General features: G+C 40.4%; 1 protein-coding gene across 2 annotated transcripts in view; it reads left to right on the plus strand.

Moving 5' to 3' along the window:
• LOC126188797 (uncharacterized) overlaps nt 1-15,841 on the plus strand; it is a 62,845-nt gene that overhangs the window by 12,040 nt on the left and 34,964 nt on the right. Inside the window, exons 1-2 of one of the 2 annotated variants that reach the window (XM_049930413.1) lie at nt 10,847-10,961; nt 15,451-15,597. In XM_049930413.1, the coding sequence (XP_049786370.1) occupies nt 10,857-10,961; nt 15,451-15,597 (252 nt within the window). In that variant the 5' untranslated portion in view covers nt 10,847-10,856. Of the gene's footprint in view, nt 1-10,846; nt 10,962-15,450; nt 15,598-15,841 lie in introns of those variants that run through there. The other variant, XR_007537864.1, reaches the window with a different exon arrangement.

Raw genomic sequence — 15,841 nt, forward strand, 5'->3', positions numbered from 1 at the left:
AGGTTAGTTAGGTTTAAGTAGTTCTAGGGGACTGATGACATCAGAAGTGCTCAGAGCCAGCCACATAAATTATGGAACAATATGAAGACTCCAAGTTTGTATAAAAATTTCGTACTACTACTTTTCGATCTTATACTTGAGAAACTGGAGCGCATGAATGAAGTGTGAAACTATTTTCTAACGTAAAGCTTTTTGCTTGTAGTAGGCCTAATAGGCATTTGATAATGGTACTTTGTGAATTATATTCGGTAGTTACAAAAAAGACCGTTTGTGCCAAAACAGTCTCGTTTATTTGGTGTGTATTACAATTGTTGCAGTATTAGAAAGGCCTATTTTGTTTTATCTAGCAGACAGTGACAAAATAAACGTAATCAGATCGGGAAACCACACCAGTCTTGGGTAATATTTGCATTAACAGCTTTTTCAGTATTAGAAAACGACATTTCGACTTTTCGTGTAGCAAAACATTTGACGAACTTTGATGAGGTAATAGATTCTTTCGCAGAAAGGAAAGCACGCCATGTAAAGCTGTGGCAAGATTAGAGAGAAAAAAATTCTGTGAGCTAAGGACTGAAGAAATGTGTGTTGTCTTGCTTGTCTCATGTCTTTACTGGGCTTATGTATCCTATATTTAATTTATGTCACACAAAGCAGCAAGTTGTTAGCTGATAGGGAATAAAGAGTGCAAATTTTCTGAAGAGTTCCTTTTTTTTTTTTTAAAAAAAAAAAAAAAAAAAAAAAAAGAGAGAGAGAGGGGCATGATGTCAAACTGGCTGATTGTAAGCAGGAGAGGCACCACAGGACAATTTAATTTCCATTGTCCTGAATATGGTTTGATGGCATCCATTACAAAATATACACGTTTCAATTCCACAGAGCGAAGTACGGTGACGTGCGATAGAGGAATGCTGCGTGAGGTGACGAGGCACTGCACTTTGGCACACTTACGAGCAAATGACATGTCTTACATATCCTCGAACAGATATGTTTTATTCATCAGACTCTTCAGAAAGATGTTCGCTACAAAATGAACATTTTTTGAAAATTCGATTTTTTAAAATATTTTACGTCCTATCTCAAACGCTCGAGGGAGTGGCTGGGTATTGCCCTGGTTCGGAAAGATCATAAATCCGGGGCTGATGCGCAGAGCAGTCTGAGTTGCAGTGGGGAAGTGGGTAGTCTCCATGTGACCAATGTTTACATTTAGTGATTTTGCTATTTCTTCTTTATTTACTGCCCTCACGTCAGATGAAAAGAAAACAGATTTCTGCGGCCAGGAGCTATCAAGTGAATTAAAATACATTCACATGATTACGAAAGGCTAAAATGTGTTATTAGTTGGAGATTTTATTTTATTTCCACCTTTCTGACAGTCGAGCATTAATTGCCTTGCAGAACAATGAAGAAGTTATTTTTGTAGGTGTGTTAAAGAAATTTTTTCCGCTGATGCAGACAATATATTTGAAACTAAGTGTTTAATTCCACACACTGTTCGCTGCATTTCAAGTGCACGTTTTCAACTTCTAGCAAAGTATGGCATTATGCCATAATAAAGAACCAAACATGAGATAACACAATACTGGTACTCCAAGAAAATTTACGTCCTGAAAACCACATTGAAAGGCTTAATATCAGGTCGTGGCCTACTTAACTGGGAATCTGGACATGCGAATGTGCACTTTAAATGTGCACAGTTTAGTATGGGTCACGAAATTCCGATGCTCTTGGAGTATCCTCTGATGTCTTGTATCTTTTATGACATAATGTACGATCTTTTAATGTTTTACACGAACGAACATACGGGCTCCCTACGACATCGTAGTTGCGCAAGCACGGTGACGCCTGTCATCTAGTGCTCTCTGGCAACTGCAGAAACGAACCTATTTCTAACAGGCCACGGGAAAATATTCTGAATGGTGATTTCCAAAGTGTTACCATCAAAGTACCATTGTGGCAGTTACAACGGAGATATGTTCGTTAATGTACGATGAATTTTTTAAATCACAGAGCGTGTGACTCTCATTTAAAAATCAACCCTTTGATGACGATCCATTTAGATGAATTTCGAGCCCAGAAGATCAGACATTTCTGTCGTTATTACCACATTTGTGAGGTGTGATATAGGCTATCTTAAATTGTAATACGCACTTAAAAGACCAACATTGTATGTGAAAGCTTAGCTTCTCTTGCAGCGCATTAATCTTACAGACCAATATTATATGTGAAAGCTTTGCGTTTCGTGTATCAACACTATGTATATTAATTTAAACCATTAACTTTTAAAGTTTGTGTGTTCGCGCTACTTAACAGTGATGTTGCTATTGGCTGACTACATCACGTGTCCTAAGCTCTGAATACCCGCTGTCATCGGCTGGCGAGATCACGTGACATAAGCTATGACTGGCTTACAAAAGCGCATCGCAGTCTCGATTTCAATGCTTTGGAAAGTAGCATGCTGTGTTTGGTGGAATTCGAATTTATACTTTCGTAATACGAAAATATGCAGCATACATGTTGTTGCACATCAAAGATCTTCCCAAAACGCGTTTTTTCCCTGTGTTTAGTTTTCTAAATCCCTTGGAAATTCTACTCCCATGTATAAAACCACAATCATTCAAAGATCTTATAAGTTATACAGTTCTGAGATATAATGTACTGTCAGTTAACAGGGAAAACCGAACGGGGTGGCGCAGTGGTTAGACACTGGACTCGCATTCGGGAGGACGACGGTTCAATCCCGCGTCCGGCCATCCTGATTTAGGTTTTCCGTGATTTCCCTAAATCACTCCAGGCAAATGCCGGGATGGTTCTTCTGAAAGGGCACGGCCGACTTCCTTCCCAGTCCTTCCCTAATCCGATGAGACCGATGACCACGCTAGCTGGTCTCCTTCCCCAAATCAACCAACCAACCTAACAGGGAAAAAGTATGTTTTCACCTGGGAGAAAGTGCATTTTTAACCGGGAAATCCAGGAATTTGTTTCCTTGTCCGCATATACACCCTGCAAAGGCTGTAGGAATGATATCGCTGGCATTGTGAAGCAATTGAAAGAGTTGAAAACAAGCAAGTTGCGAGGTCCGGATGGAATCCTAATTCAGTTTTTCAGAGAATAATCTTTAGTATCTATCACCCCTTACTTAGCTTGCATTTGTAGCAGATTTTTTTCCTAGCAGAAAATCCCAAACAACTGGAGAAAAGTTGCATGTAACTTCTGCGTTTAAGAAGAAGCTTACAGACTAATTTCCATAATGTCAGTTTGCTTCAGAATTCTTGAGCGTATTCTAAGTCTGAAAGTAATAAATTTCCTTGAGACAGAATAGCTTCTGCCCTTTTCTCACATCATCCTGCAAACCACGGATGAAGGGAACAGGTAGATTCCATATTCCCACATTTCTAGAAAGTGTTCAATACAGTGCCCCAATGCAGACTATTAACGAAGGTTTGAGCAGACAGAATAGGTTCTGAGATATGTAAGTGGCTCAAAGATTTTAGAAATAACAGAACCCAGTATGTTGTCCTGGATGGCAAGTGCTCATCAGAGACGAGTGTGCCACACGGAGTGCCCCAGGGAAGTGTGATAGGACCACCGATGTTCCCTACATGCATAAATGATCTGCATGAGCAGCAATTTATGGCTGATTGCTGATGACACTGTGGTGTACGGGAGGGTGTTATCATCATTGATTGACTGTATGAGGATACAGTATGACTTATAATTCCTTGTTGGTATGATAACTGGCAGATTGCTCTAAATGTACAAAATATAAATTAATGCACATGAGTATGAAAAACAATTCTGAAACATTTCAGTAAAGTATTAATAGTGTGTATCTTGTTACATTCATGTCAATTAAATATCTAGGCATAATGTTGCAAAGCATTATGAAATGGAACATGCACATATGGTCGGTAGTAGTAAAGGCATATGGTTGACTTTGATTTATTTGGAGAATTCTAGGAATATGTTGCTCATTTATAATGGAGGTAGAATACAGAACACTAGTGCGACCCATTTTTGAGTACTGTTCGGGTGTTTAGGATCCTCACCAGGTTGGATTAAAAGGAGACACCATAGCAACTCAGTGGTGTGCAGCTAGATTTGTTATCAATGAGTGTGAGCAACATGCAAGCATTACGAGCACATAATGCTATTGAGAAAATTTAGAGAACCATAAGTTGCAGCTGACTGCAGAACTATTCTATTGTATGTAAATTGAAGGTGGAGAGGGGAAGAATGGAAAGGAAAGGGGAGGGATCACTGCTGTCAGCCGCTTTGGGACATCACGCGGAATCGGTGGTGATGAGGGAAAATGTATACCGGACAAGGATTCAAACCCAGGATCTCCTGCTTATTATGCAGGTGCAGTAACCACTGTGCCACCCAGGACACAGTGTTATTGCAACTGCATGGACTATCTCGGCCTGCCTCACAGCTAATCCACACTCCCATTGAGTGCCACGCTTTTCCAAGATTCCCACAGGAGGCCAGACGTGTTTGTGCATACGCACTGAAGAAGGTGGATTCATTGCCCAGTTAGGCCTATCAAATTATATGAATGTGTGGCATCTGTTCTTTTGGACTGTCTGAAAGAACAGACACCGCACATTCACACATTCATACAATTCTATTGCTTCCAATGTAAATTTCGTGTAAGGTCTGTGAAGAAATTAGGACTTGTACAGAGGCATATAAACAGTTGTTTTTGACTTGAATGATGCTGGTAATGGCAGTTCTGATGATTGTAGCACATTGTGAGTGATTTATTAGTTATGATTATGAGATACAGATTTTTATCTAAATTTAATTGATTGTGATTTCATTGTTATAATCTGCTGTTTTACATCCAAACTATTGAATCTCACAATGCTTTGCCATTGCTAAATATAATTGAGAATTGTATATTTGTCCAAATCTCCTTCCCCCCCCCCCCCCCCCCCCCCTCTGTCTCTTCTTGGTCGATCTACTCTTCTTCGCCCATTCCCTCTCTTTGTTCACCTCCTGCTCCTCTGCCTTCTTACTGCCCATATTCCCCCTCCCTTGCAATATCTCTCCATCATCCACCCCCCACCCCCCCCCGCCACGTCTGCCCATCTCCTCCTCCCCCTCTTTTCGATTTGCTTCCCCTTCTCCTTTCTGTTCATCTCCTCTTCCAGTCTCTCTCTCTCTCTCTGTGACCCTAAACATTGTTTATTGTTATCACACATGAAACAGTTATTAGGAAATGAAGTCACTTAACATGAATGGGTGAATCAGTTGTGATCATTAACATGAGAGTTACAGGGGAGGCTTCTGCAGCTGCTGGGTCTGTGTGGATAGTAGCTTCAGTGAAAGTATTTCTCATAGTTTTAATCTTTGAATGGATAGGATCCCAAAGTTTTGGATGTTCCAGATTCCATAATAGTATTCCTGGTAATAAGTTGGTAACTCACAAGTACAACTTCCCTCTTTCCTTTTAAAACTGGCTGTGAGTAAGAAAAGAATAAACACACTGCTGTGTATACAGTTTTTGTTTAAAATTATATATAACGAGAAGAGATATATATGGAAGAAACAATTTCTCTAATGGTTTAAATGCCCTGATATCTAAGTTAAAACTTACCGTAAGAAAGAAAACAAAACCACATATTTCCACAGGAAAGTAATTTCTCTCTTGCAGTTGTTAAACAAAATGCCGAGGCTATGTCTGTCTGAATGTCAGTACAGTGTTGTCTTAAGGTTTGAAGTAAAATGGTCAATAACTTTTTGAGATTTTTTCCTAACCAAAGTTTCCTGTATGAGGTATTATGTATATACTTATATACTACATATGTTTAAAAAATATGTCTGTCTGAATTTTTATTGGAGCATTGTGTAAAAATTTGAAATACGAGGTGCATTTAAGTTCTAAGGCCTCCGATTTTTTTTCTAATTAACTACTCACCCGAAATCGATGAAACTGGCGTTACTTCTCGATGTAATCGCCCTGGAGACGTACACATTTTTCACAATGCTGATGCCATGATTCCGTGGCAGCGGCGAAGGCTTCTTTAGGAGTCTGTTTTGACCACTGGAAAATCGCTGAGGCAATAGCAGCATGGCTGGTGAATGTGCGGCCACGGAGAGTGTCTTTCATTGTTGGAAAAAGCCAAAAGTCACTAGGAGCCAGGTCAGGTGAATAGGGGGCATGAGGAATCACTTCAAAGTTGTTATCACGAAGAAACTGTTGCGTAACGTTAGCTTGATGTGCGGGTGCGTTTTTTTGGTGAAACAGCACACGCGCAGCCCATCCCGGACGTTTTTGTTGCAGTGCAGGAAGGAATTTGTTCTTCAAAACATTTTCGTAGGATGCACCTGTTACCGTAGTGCCCTTTGGAACGCAATGGGTAAGGATTATGCCCTCGCTGTCCCAGAACATGGACACCATCATTTTTTCAGCACTGGCGGTTACCCGAAATTTTTTTGATGGCGGTGAATCTGTGTGCTTCCATTGAGCTGACTGGCGCTTTGTTTCTGGATTGAAAAATGGCATCCACGTCTCATCCATTGTCACAACCGACGAAAAGAAAGTCCCATTCATGCTGTCATTGTACATCAACATTGCTTGGCAACATGCCACACGGGCAGCCATGTGGTCATCCGTCAGCATTCGTGGCACCCACCTGGATGACACTTTTCGCATTTTCAGGTCGTCATGCAGGATTGTGTGCACAGAACCCACAGAAATGCCAACTCTGGAGGCGATCTGTTCAACAGTCATTCGGCGATCCCCCAAAACAATTCTCTCCACTTTCTCGATCATGTCGTCAGACCGGCTTGTGCGAGCCCGATGTTTCGGTTTGTTGTCACACGATGTTCTGCCTTCATTAAACTGTCGCACCCACGAACGCACTTTTGACACATCCATAACTCCATCACCACGTGTCTCCTTCAACTGTCAATGAATTTCAGTTGGTTTCACACCACGAAAATTCAGAAAACGAATGATTGCACGCTGTTCAAGTAAGGAAAACGTCGCCATTTTAAGTATTTAAAACAGTTCTCATTCTCGCCGCTGGCGGTAAAATTCCATCTGCCGTACGGTGCTGCCATCTCTGGGACGTATTGACAATGAACACGGCCTCATTTTAAAACAATGTGCATGTTTCTATCTCTTTCCAGTCCGGAGAAAAAAAATCGGAGGCCTTAGAACTTGAATGCACCTCGTAAATTGGTCAAGAACTTTTTGGGAGTTTTGATGACAGTGTTTCCCCTTTTTGTTTAACCACACACACACACACACACACACACACACACACACACACACACACACACACACACACACACACTGAGTGGTGGCAGAACACCCACATAAAAGGTTGTAATTGGAAAAGGAATAGATTTTGGGAAAGTCACCCAGAACCGCAGATCAGGGGAGACTAACTGCATGGAATGAGAAGGAAAGACTGATTGTTGGGGACTGCATCGGATGAGATTTGAAAACCTGTGAGCTTAAAGGTGGAAGACAGGGTAATAAGTGAGACAGAGATTACTGCTTAAACATCATGCATGAGTTAATAAGAGAGAAAAGCTAAGTGCATTGTACGTAACAGAGGTGGGAGGGGGGCGGTGAGAAATAGACAATTAAGACAATGAAAGATGTAGAAATGCTGAGACAGAAAGAATTAATATAGATTAAAGACAGGTTGGTGCGAGAACCAAGGACATGTTGTAACGCTAGTTCCTACCTATATATATATATATATATATATATATATATATATATATATATATATATATATATATATAAGTCACCTCATCTTTGTTTTTAGATATATTTTTCCCATGTGGAATGTTTCCCTCTATAATATATATATAGTTATAATAGAAGGAAACATTCCACATAGGAAAAATATACCTAAAAACAAAGATGATGTGACTTACCAGATGAAAGTGCTGGCAGGTCGACAGACACACAAACGAACACAAACATACACACAAAATTTAAGCTTTCGCAACAAATTGTTGCCTCATCAGGAAAGAGGGAAGGAGACGGAAAGACGAAAGGATGTGGGTTTTAAGGGAGAGGGTAAGGAGTCATTCCAGTCCCGGGAGCGGAAAGACTTACCTTAGGGGGAAAAAAGGACGGGTATACACTCGCACACATACACATATCCATCCACACATATACAGACACAAGCAGACTTAAATATGTCTGCTTGTGTCTGTCATTCCAGTCCCGGGAGCGGAAAGACTTACCTTAGGGGGAAAAAAGGACGGGTATACACTCGCACACACACACATATCCATCCACACATATACAGACACAAGCAGACATATTTAAGTCTGCTTGTGTCTGTATATGTGTGGATGGATATGTGTGTGTGTGTGCGAGTGTATACCCGTCCTTTTTTCCCCCTAAGGTAAGTCTTTCCACTCCCGGGACTGGAATGACTCCTTACCCTCTCCCTTAAAACCCACATCCTTTCGTCTTTCCCTCTCCTTCCCTCTTTCCTGATGAGGCAACAGTTTGTTGCGAAAGCTTGAATTTTGTGTGTATGTTTGTGTTCGTTTGTGTGTCTGTCGACCTGCCAGCACTTTCATTTGGTAAGTCACATCATCTTTGTTTTTAGGTATATATATATATATATATATATATATATATATATATATATATATATATATATATATATATATATATATATATATATGTATGATGTGACTTACCAAACGAAAGTGCTGGCAGGTCGATAGACACACAAACAAACACAAACATACACACAAAATTCAAGCTTTCGCAACCAACCGTTGCTTCGTCAGGAAAGAGGGAAGGAGAGGGAAAGACGAAAGGATGTGGGTTTTAAGGGAGAGGGTAAGGAGTCATTCCAATCCCAGGAGTGGAAAGACTTACCTTAGGGGGAAAAAAGGACAGGTATACACTCCCACACACACACATATCCATCCACACATATACAGACACAAGCAGACGTATACATGTATATGTCTGCCTGCGTCTGCACACGTGCGGATGGACATGCGTGTGTGTGCGAGTGCACACCCGTCCCTCCCCCCCATCCAAGGCAAGTCCCCCTGCCCCCGGGACCAGAACGACTCCCCACCCTCTCCCCCAAAAAACCCACATCTCCCCGTCCCTCCCCCCCCCCTCCCCCCGACGAAGCAACAGTTGGCCGTGAAAGCCAGAACTCCGTGTGCATGCCCATGCCTGCCCGTGCGTCCATCGACGTGCCAGCGCTTTCGTTTGGTAAGTCACATCATCTTTGTTTTTAGATATATTTTTCCCATGTGGAATGTGGAATGTTTCCCTCTAGTGCTGGCACGTCGATAGACACACAAACAAACACAAACACACACACAAAACTCTAGCCCCCGTGACCAACGGCCGCCCCTCCAGGAAAGAGGGAAGGAGAGGGAAAGACGAAAGGATGCGGGCCCCAAGGGAGAAGGCAAGGAGCTACCCCAACCCCGGGAGTGGAAAGACCCACCCCAGGGGGAATAAAGGACGGGTACACACTCGCACACTCACGCACATCCATCCACATGTACGCAGACACAAGCAGACATATACAGAGGCAAAGAGTTTGGGCAGAGATGTCAGTCGAGGCGGAAGTGCAGAGGCAAAGATGTTGTTGAATGACAGGTGAGGTATGAGTGGCGGCAACTTGAAATTAGTGGAGATTGAGGCCTGGTGGATAACGGGAAGAGAGGATATATTGAAGAGCAAGTTCCCATCTCCGGAGTTCGGATAGGTTGGTGTTAGTGGGAAGTATCCAGATAACCCGGACGGTGTAACACTGTGCCAAGATGTGCTGGCCGTGCATCAAGGCATGTTTAGCCACAGGGTGATCCGCAAACATGCCTTCACCCTAGCCAGATTACGCTCGCATATTTTATTTTCTCAGGCTTGTCTGACATTTGGCATTACCCCCAAAGGCCTCACACTTAAAGTTCCCATCTCTGGCTGCAACCCTTCTTTCCATCAGTCCCTATACCAGTTCCAAACTGAACAATCCATTGCCCTCACCCACCTAATCCTTCACCTACACATCAACTCAGCCAATGAACACACCCGTCAATTCCTATCCTTAATAAAAGTCCTTAATCTTTCCTCTCCCGCATCCACACCGGCTGTTCAGAGCATCCTCCTACAGGCCAACCGCAAATTAGAACACCATGCCACCCTTCACCTCAAAAAAACTATCCAATCTCCTGGTTTCCCACCTCCAGAAAGGCAACTCAGTCACCCTTCACAACCTTTCCAGCAAACTTCAACCTCCTCTCATTGCACACAAACCCAGTCTCTCCCATCTACTCAATCTCCCACTTCCAGCTCCACTCCCTCCAAAACCTCAAAATTCCAATCAACACAATCTGGAACCACAACACCCTGATTCAGTAGTTAACCTTTCCTCCAAACCTCTCTCCCAATCCGAAACCTCTGTCCTATCCAAAGGCCTCACCTTCAGCCCCACTCCCACATTCAACCAAACAGCCCTCGTCAAAGATTTACTGTCCTACACTCGTACTCTCTGCTGGAAATATCACTTTGCCACGGAGAAAAATGATCCTAATCCTACTCCTAATGATCCAACTCCCCAAGACACTATCCAAATTGAACCCTTTGTGTTTAGATATATTTACTAGTTTATCAGTTTTGTTTATCCCTGTTTATGTTTTTTAATTCATAAATTACTATTACTTTTGTGACAGGGATTTGCTGGCCCATATGTGAGGTGAAATTTTTACGATATGATATTGAAGTGACTGTGTTATTTAGAAATATGACATGCCTGTCAAGGAACATTGCATTGTATTTTTGAATAACACAGACACTGCAATATCGTATTTATCCACTGACACCAGGCATGCGACTTTCAGTAAAAATGTCTGACTTGTATAAAAGTGTACATACGCAGGTTGTAGACACATGGTTGATGACATCTGGAAAGTTTGGGTCTGGCCGTTACCCATTCTCAGGTAGCCTAATGGTAAAATGATCACTCATTATAAGCGAGAAATCCAAGTTTGGGTCCAAGTCCAGCACAAATTTTCATTGCCGTCATTCCGTTATACAGCTGATGGTTGTCCATATTTGAAACTGTGAATACATTTAATGTGAAACATTTAGTACTGCCAATGGGCACTCATAAAAGTACGTGACACTATTCCAGGTTTTAAAACTGTTATTTCCTGTTTTGGAGAGGGTGGGGGGGGACTGAGGGATAAGTTGGGAAGGTAAATGAGAGGGACCTTCCAGTTTGTAAGGGAAGACAAAGATGACCAAATGAGTCAGTTATATCCACATGTGAATTTCCCTCACACCTGAGTCTTCTCTCCCCTCATCCTCACAACAATTGGACCCCTCTCACTTTTGGTTTTGAGTGACTGAGTGGCCTGTCCTTCCTTTTTTACCTTCCTCAACCTATCTCCCTCTGCTCCCAAGGGAGACTAATAGTCCCAAAACATAGGATAGTGTCACATAGTTTTATGTGTCTATCATTAGCACTAAAACAATGGAAAATCCAGGTTGGAATGAAGCAATATTACAAAAGGGATAGTTGCTACTCGCTATATAACCAACAGGGCCTTTGTCAAAAATAGACAACGTACTTGTTGAAACCAAGTTATTAAACCTCGCTCCATTTCATCATAGGGCAAAGGTCTCATCTACATATGCTTCAAATTTCTGCACTTCTAAGCAGCTTTCATTGTGGATGTTTGGTTTTTCTGTATAGTGTTGAGAGCTGAGGGTACCAGTTCCAGTTGCTTAGCTAGTTCCACCCAACTCATACGAATATTGGCCTCTACTTGTCTAATAATTGAAACTTTTTCTTCTATAGAAATCTTCTTCCACTTGTCTGCCAAGTCCATTGTTTAGTAAAAACACTTCCAAAACTGTTACATTGCCATCCTACGCTTTCCTCCAATACACCGCACTGCACTATATCCATTGTTTTCACTACAGATGTTCACCATTTTTTCTTTAAAGCACTGGATGATGGAGAAATGTTACTGGTGTTTTTGTAGATCTGTCAAAAGCACTTACATAGTTTAACATGACATTTTAATTCACAAATTATTCCACAAAGGTGAGTAAGATATTACATAGAAGACAGGCAGCAAATGTTGATATTAAGTTGTGATTCAATTTATGGAGGGTTATTAAAACAACAACACATTTATCCAGCAAATCACTGATTAAGTTAGAAGTACCATAGGGCTCTGGAATGTCTTACAGTTTAAAATCTGGTTTTGAAATCTCTGGCTTACCATTATAAAACCAAACTTAAGCCTTCCGGTGTCTCCAGGTCTGTTTCATGTATAAAGCCTTTTCCCATGATCTTTAAACCAAACATTTAGTGATGATTAAATTATGCTCTGTGCAAAATTCTATTCTATAAGGATTTTATATAATAATACATTCTTTAAATTAGTTACAAAATGGAAGTTTTTTTTTCTAACTACAAAAAATTTTAAAACGGGACTGTCATGTGAAATATCTTGAAACAAAGCTTTCAAAAGCATGTTATGCTTTTCATGTGTGAAGCCAAATTGCAAGTAGGTCAACAGTGATGCAGGCATATTGTGCATACATTGATTCATTAGTTTGGTATGGGTTGATCTTCCAGAGATACTCTATTCCCAGGGAAAAAAAGTCTTTAGGATGCAAGGAAAAGCTCTCAGGACTATTTTTACGGTAAAGAAATTTGAATTATGTAGAACCAATTCTATTCAGCTGAAAATAATGAGCTTGGCTGGCCTTTACATATAAGAATGTATCCTGTCTGCAAATATGTGTCTTTTAAAGAGGACTACAGAACTATGGCAAAATAGACATTTCCATAGGCACAACAGAAGAAGCATCTATAATACCCACACATCTCAGTCTAGAAGAGTATTGTAAAAAAAAAAGTTTCACACATAACAGTTCAATTATTCAGTAGGTTCTGTATCTCCAATTTCATCATATGGTAATCTCATAACTCTCCTGGTTTCCGTCTCTGCTATCTCTCTGTCCCACCTGTCCCACAACCTCTTTCATCCTGCCCCATAACCCCATTTCACTACACCCACACCCTCTTCTCCGCAGTCTCCTCTTACTCTATTTTGTCATACCCTCTCAATTCACTCTTCCATATCATCGTCATCATGCACTGCACAAAGTAACCAGTGCCAATGTCAATGCATTGCATTCCTATCTTGTGCACTTGTTGCCTCTCCCTCCTGCATTCCTATCCCGTACGTCTGCTGCCTCTCTCCAGGCCATCCCAAACCTCCGTTCCATGCCCACAACCTTTCTCCCCTCTTCCATTCTAGATGACTTCACAACCCACTCACCTCAGCCCTCCTGCAGAACTGCAGTTCCAGCATTGCGTATTCACCTGGAACAGTGTAGCGTACAGTCTTCTTTATATGTAGTGTACAGTGTTCTTTATGTGCCTGTTGACAACTCAACACTTCTACTGTTTTGTGAGCTGTTACATGTATTTTTAACTTATGTTCTTTCTGCCAGACTTTCCTTACTATATTTTAAAGTAATGTAAGGTGTGTTGGTATAAAGTAAAATAATTGTCTTCCAACATTTGTTGTGCAGAAATCGTAAAAGACAAACTACTTTCTGGATGCCTTAGATAAAAATTCTGTGAGTACAAAATAATATTAAGTAGGAAATACTTCCTGATGTTCTACAAAATTATATTCATTTAGTCATGAACTGGTTTTCGGCTTCTTAGGCCATCTGCTGTTGTCACCTGAGGATTCCCTAAGAAGCCAAGAACTGTTTCATGACCAAATAAATATAATTTTGCAGAAGTGTTTCTATTTCACATTATTATCAGGTTCTGTCTATCATTGACAGATCATTCAGTTAATGTTAAGGCTACAAAATGTTTATAATTATCCATATGAAATATATGTAGTACATTTTAGTGAAGGTTTTGAACTTCCATTCTTCTCTAAAAATACATAGGTGTGGCATTAAGACAACAGAGACTACTCTTCCTGCAGCACAGGTCATTGACCGCAGTGTAAGAACAATTATTGTTCTGAGTAAGAAAGTCCTAAATTCTAGTTCGTTCATAAAAAATATATCTTTATTTTCCCAGTATCAGCACTGAAGCAGAAATGTTAGAAATGTGGTTAGTTTGGAGTATTATATAAAAACAGCAGTGAAATAGTGTAAGGAGAAGAACAGTGGCTTTTTTTTTTTTTTTTTTTTTCAAAGTAACTGCTTTTCTACTTTTGTATATAATATCTAATCAAGAAGTGATTCCCCTTATTATCAATGTTTAGTATATTTACACTATTTGTAATTGGTTGTCAGTATATGCCACAGAAGTAGCTTGCAGTCATTGCTTCTATCAGTTGATGCATAATTTGATTCTTCCCACTTCCCGGAAAGCTCTCCTTCATTATGGGGTTTATGAAACGCAGTGAGTGTCAGAATGAGTGAATGAATGAAAACATATACAGAGGGGTCCAGAAAAATGTAGACACTCTTTGATAGTTAATATTATTGGAACAAAATGACATACCATTACAATTCTTGCATGAGAGGAAGGTTATTTTATGTGTTGAAAGTGACCCTCATTTGTAGCCAAACAATGTTGATGCAGCTGAACTGTTGACCGAACTATGGCTGTCAGTGTTGTCAATATGATAGCCACACAGGACATCTCTATGGCTTCTCATAGCTTGTTCAGTGTAGTTGGCTTCTGTTGATAAACTTCATTTTTCAAGGTCCCCCATAGGTAAAAGTCAAGAGGTATAAGGTTTGGGGAGACTGTGACCCACTCAGCAGTTCCTCTGTGATGTATCCACCACTCACAGTACTGCATCCTTCAATCCAGGTTGTCCTTGTTCATAGTGTGCAGCAATCCTGGAGTGTAGACTTGGCAATTCGCAAACTACAGAATTTGTCATATGCTTGATCAGCTTACTCCGCTTTCACATCTACCTCGCTTCACAGGTTTTTAGGTGGTCTATTAAAATGTTGTTGGCCAGATCTTTCCTTATGTGCATCCTGAACAGCACCTTCACCTTCAAATTTATCTTGAATACAATAAATTGTTGTACGTGTTGGTCGCTACGATCCATTCACATTATACCATTGTGTTTTACCTCCATCATGTTTTCATTCTTCCAGAGCCACTTCAATTTGGCCTTGCACTGCACAAATGACAATCTTACTTCATTCGTTGCTGCACTGTCATCTGCTGGAAAATGCACGCCAAAATCTGTTGAAAAAACAATGGACTATAGTACCGCACAAAATTGCAACCATACGCCACTTCGTTCCAATGATATTAACTATCAAAGAGTGTTTACATTTTTCTAGACCCCTCTGTATATTAACTGCTCAGCATCTCCTCTCCATGTTCATGGTTGTTTTTATTCATTTCATTGTTCAGATACCACCCAGAATTTTTGGTTATTGTATTGAAATATGTTTTGCTAACAAATTTTATTTTGTTGCAGGTGTGTGTACTTGATTATTGTTCTTGTCTCCAAAATAATGAGGTATTTAATAAAAGTGTAGAAGCATTGTTAGCCTCTGAAGGTGAAATTCTTGTTTGTGCATTTATCATGGGATTTCTTGCTTTCAACTATCACAATGGATTGCAGGTAAATATTTAAATATTCTTGAGCATAAGTTGCAAATAAGAATGGAAATTTATGAAAACAATAAGTACAAGAAGCTTTCACATTAAAAATTATGAACAGAAGCTAAATAATGAAGGATATGATATTCCAACCATTTCTTTCATTAAAGATAAATTTGTGGTCCCACTTCACCTCTGGCATGCCAAAGATCTGTAAAGAAACTAAATGGTATTTGTATAGGTCCACATTCAGTGTAAATTGTAAT

The sequence above is a fragment of the Schistocerca cancellata genome, chromosome 1 (genome assembly GCF_023864275.1).
Source record: "Schistocerca cancellata isolate TAMUIC-IGC-003103 chromosome 1, iqSchCanc2.1, whole genome shotgun sequence".
NCBI lineage: Eukaryota > Metazoa > Arthropoda > Insecta > Orthoptera > Acrididae > Schistocerca > Schistocerca cancellata.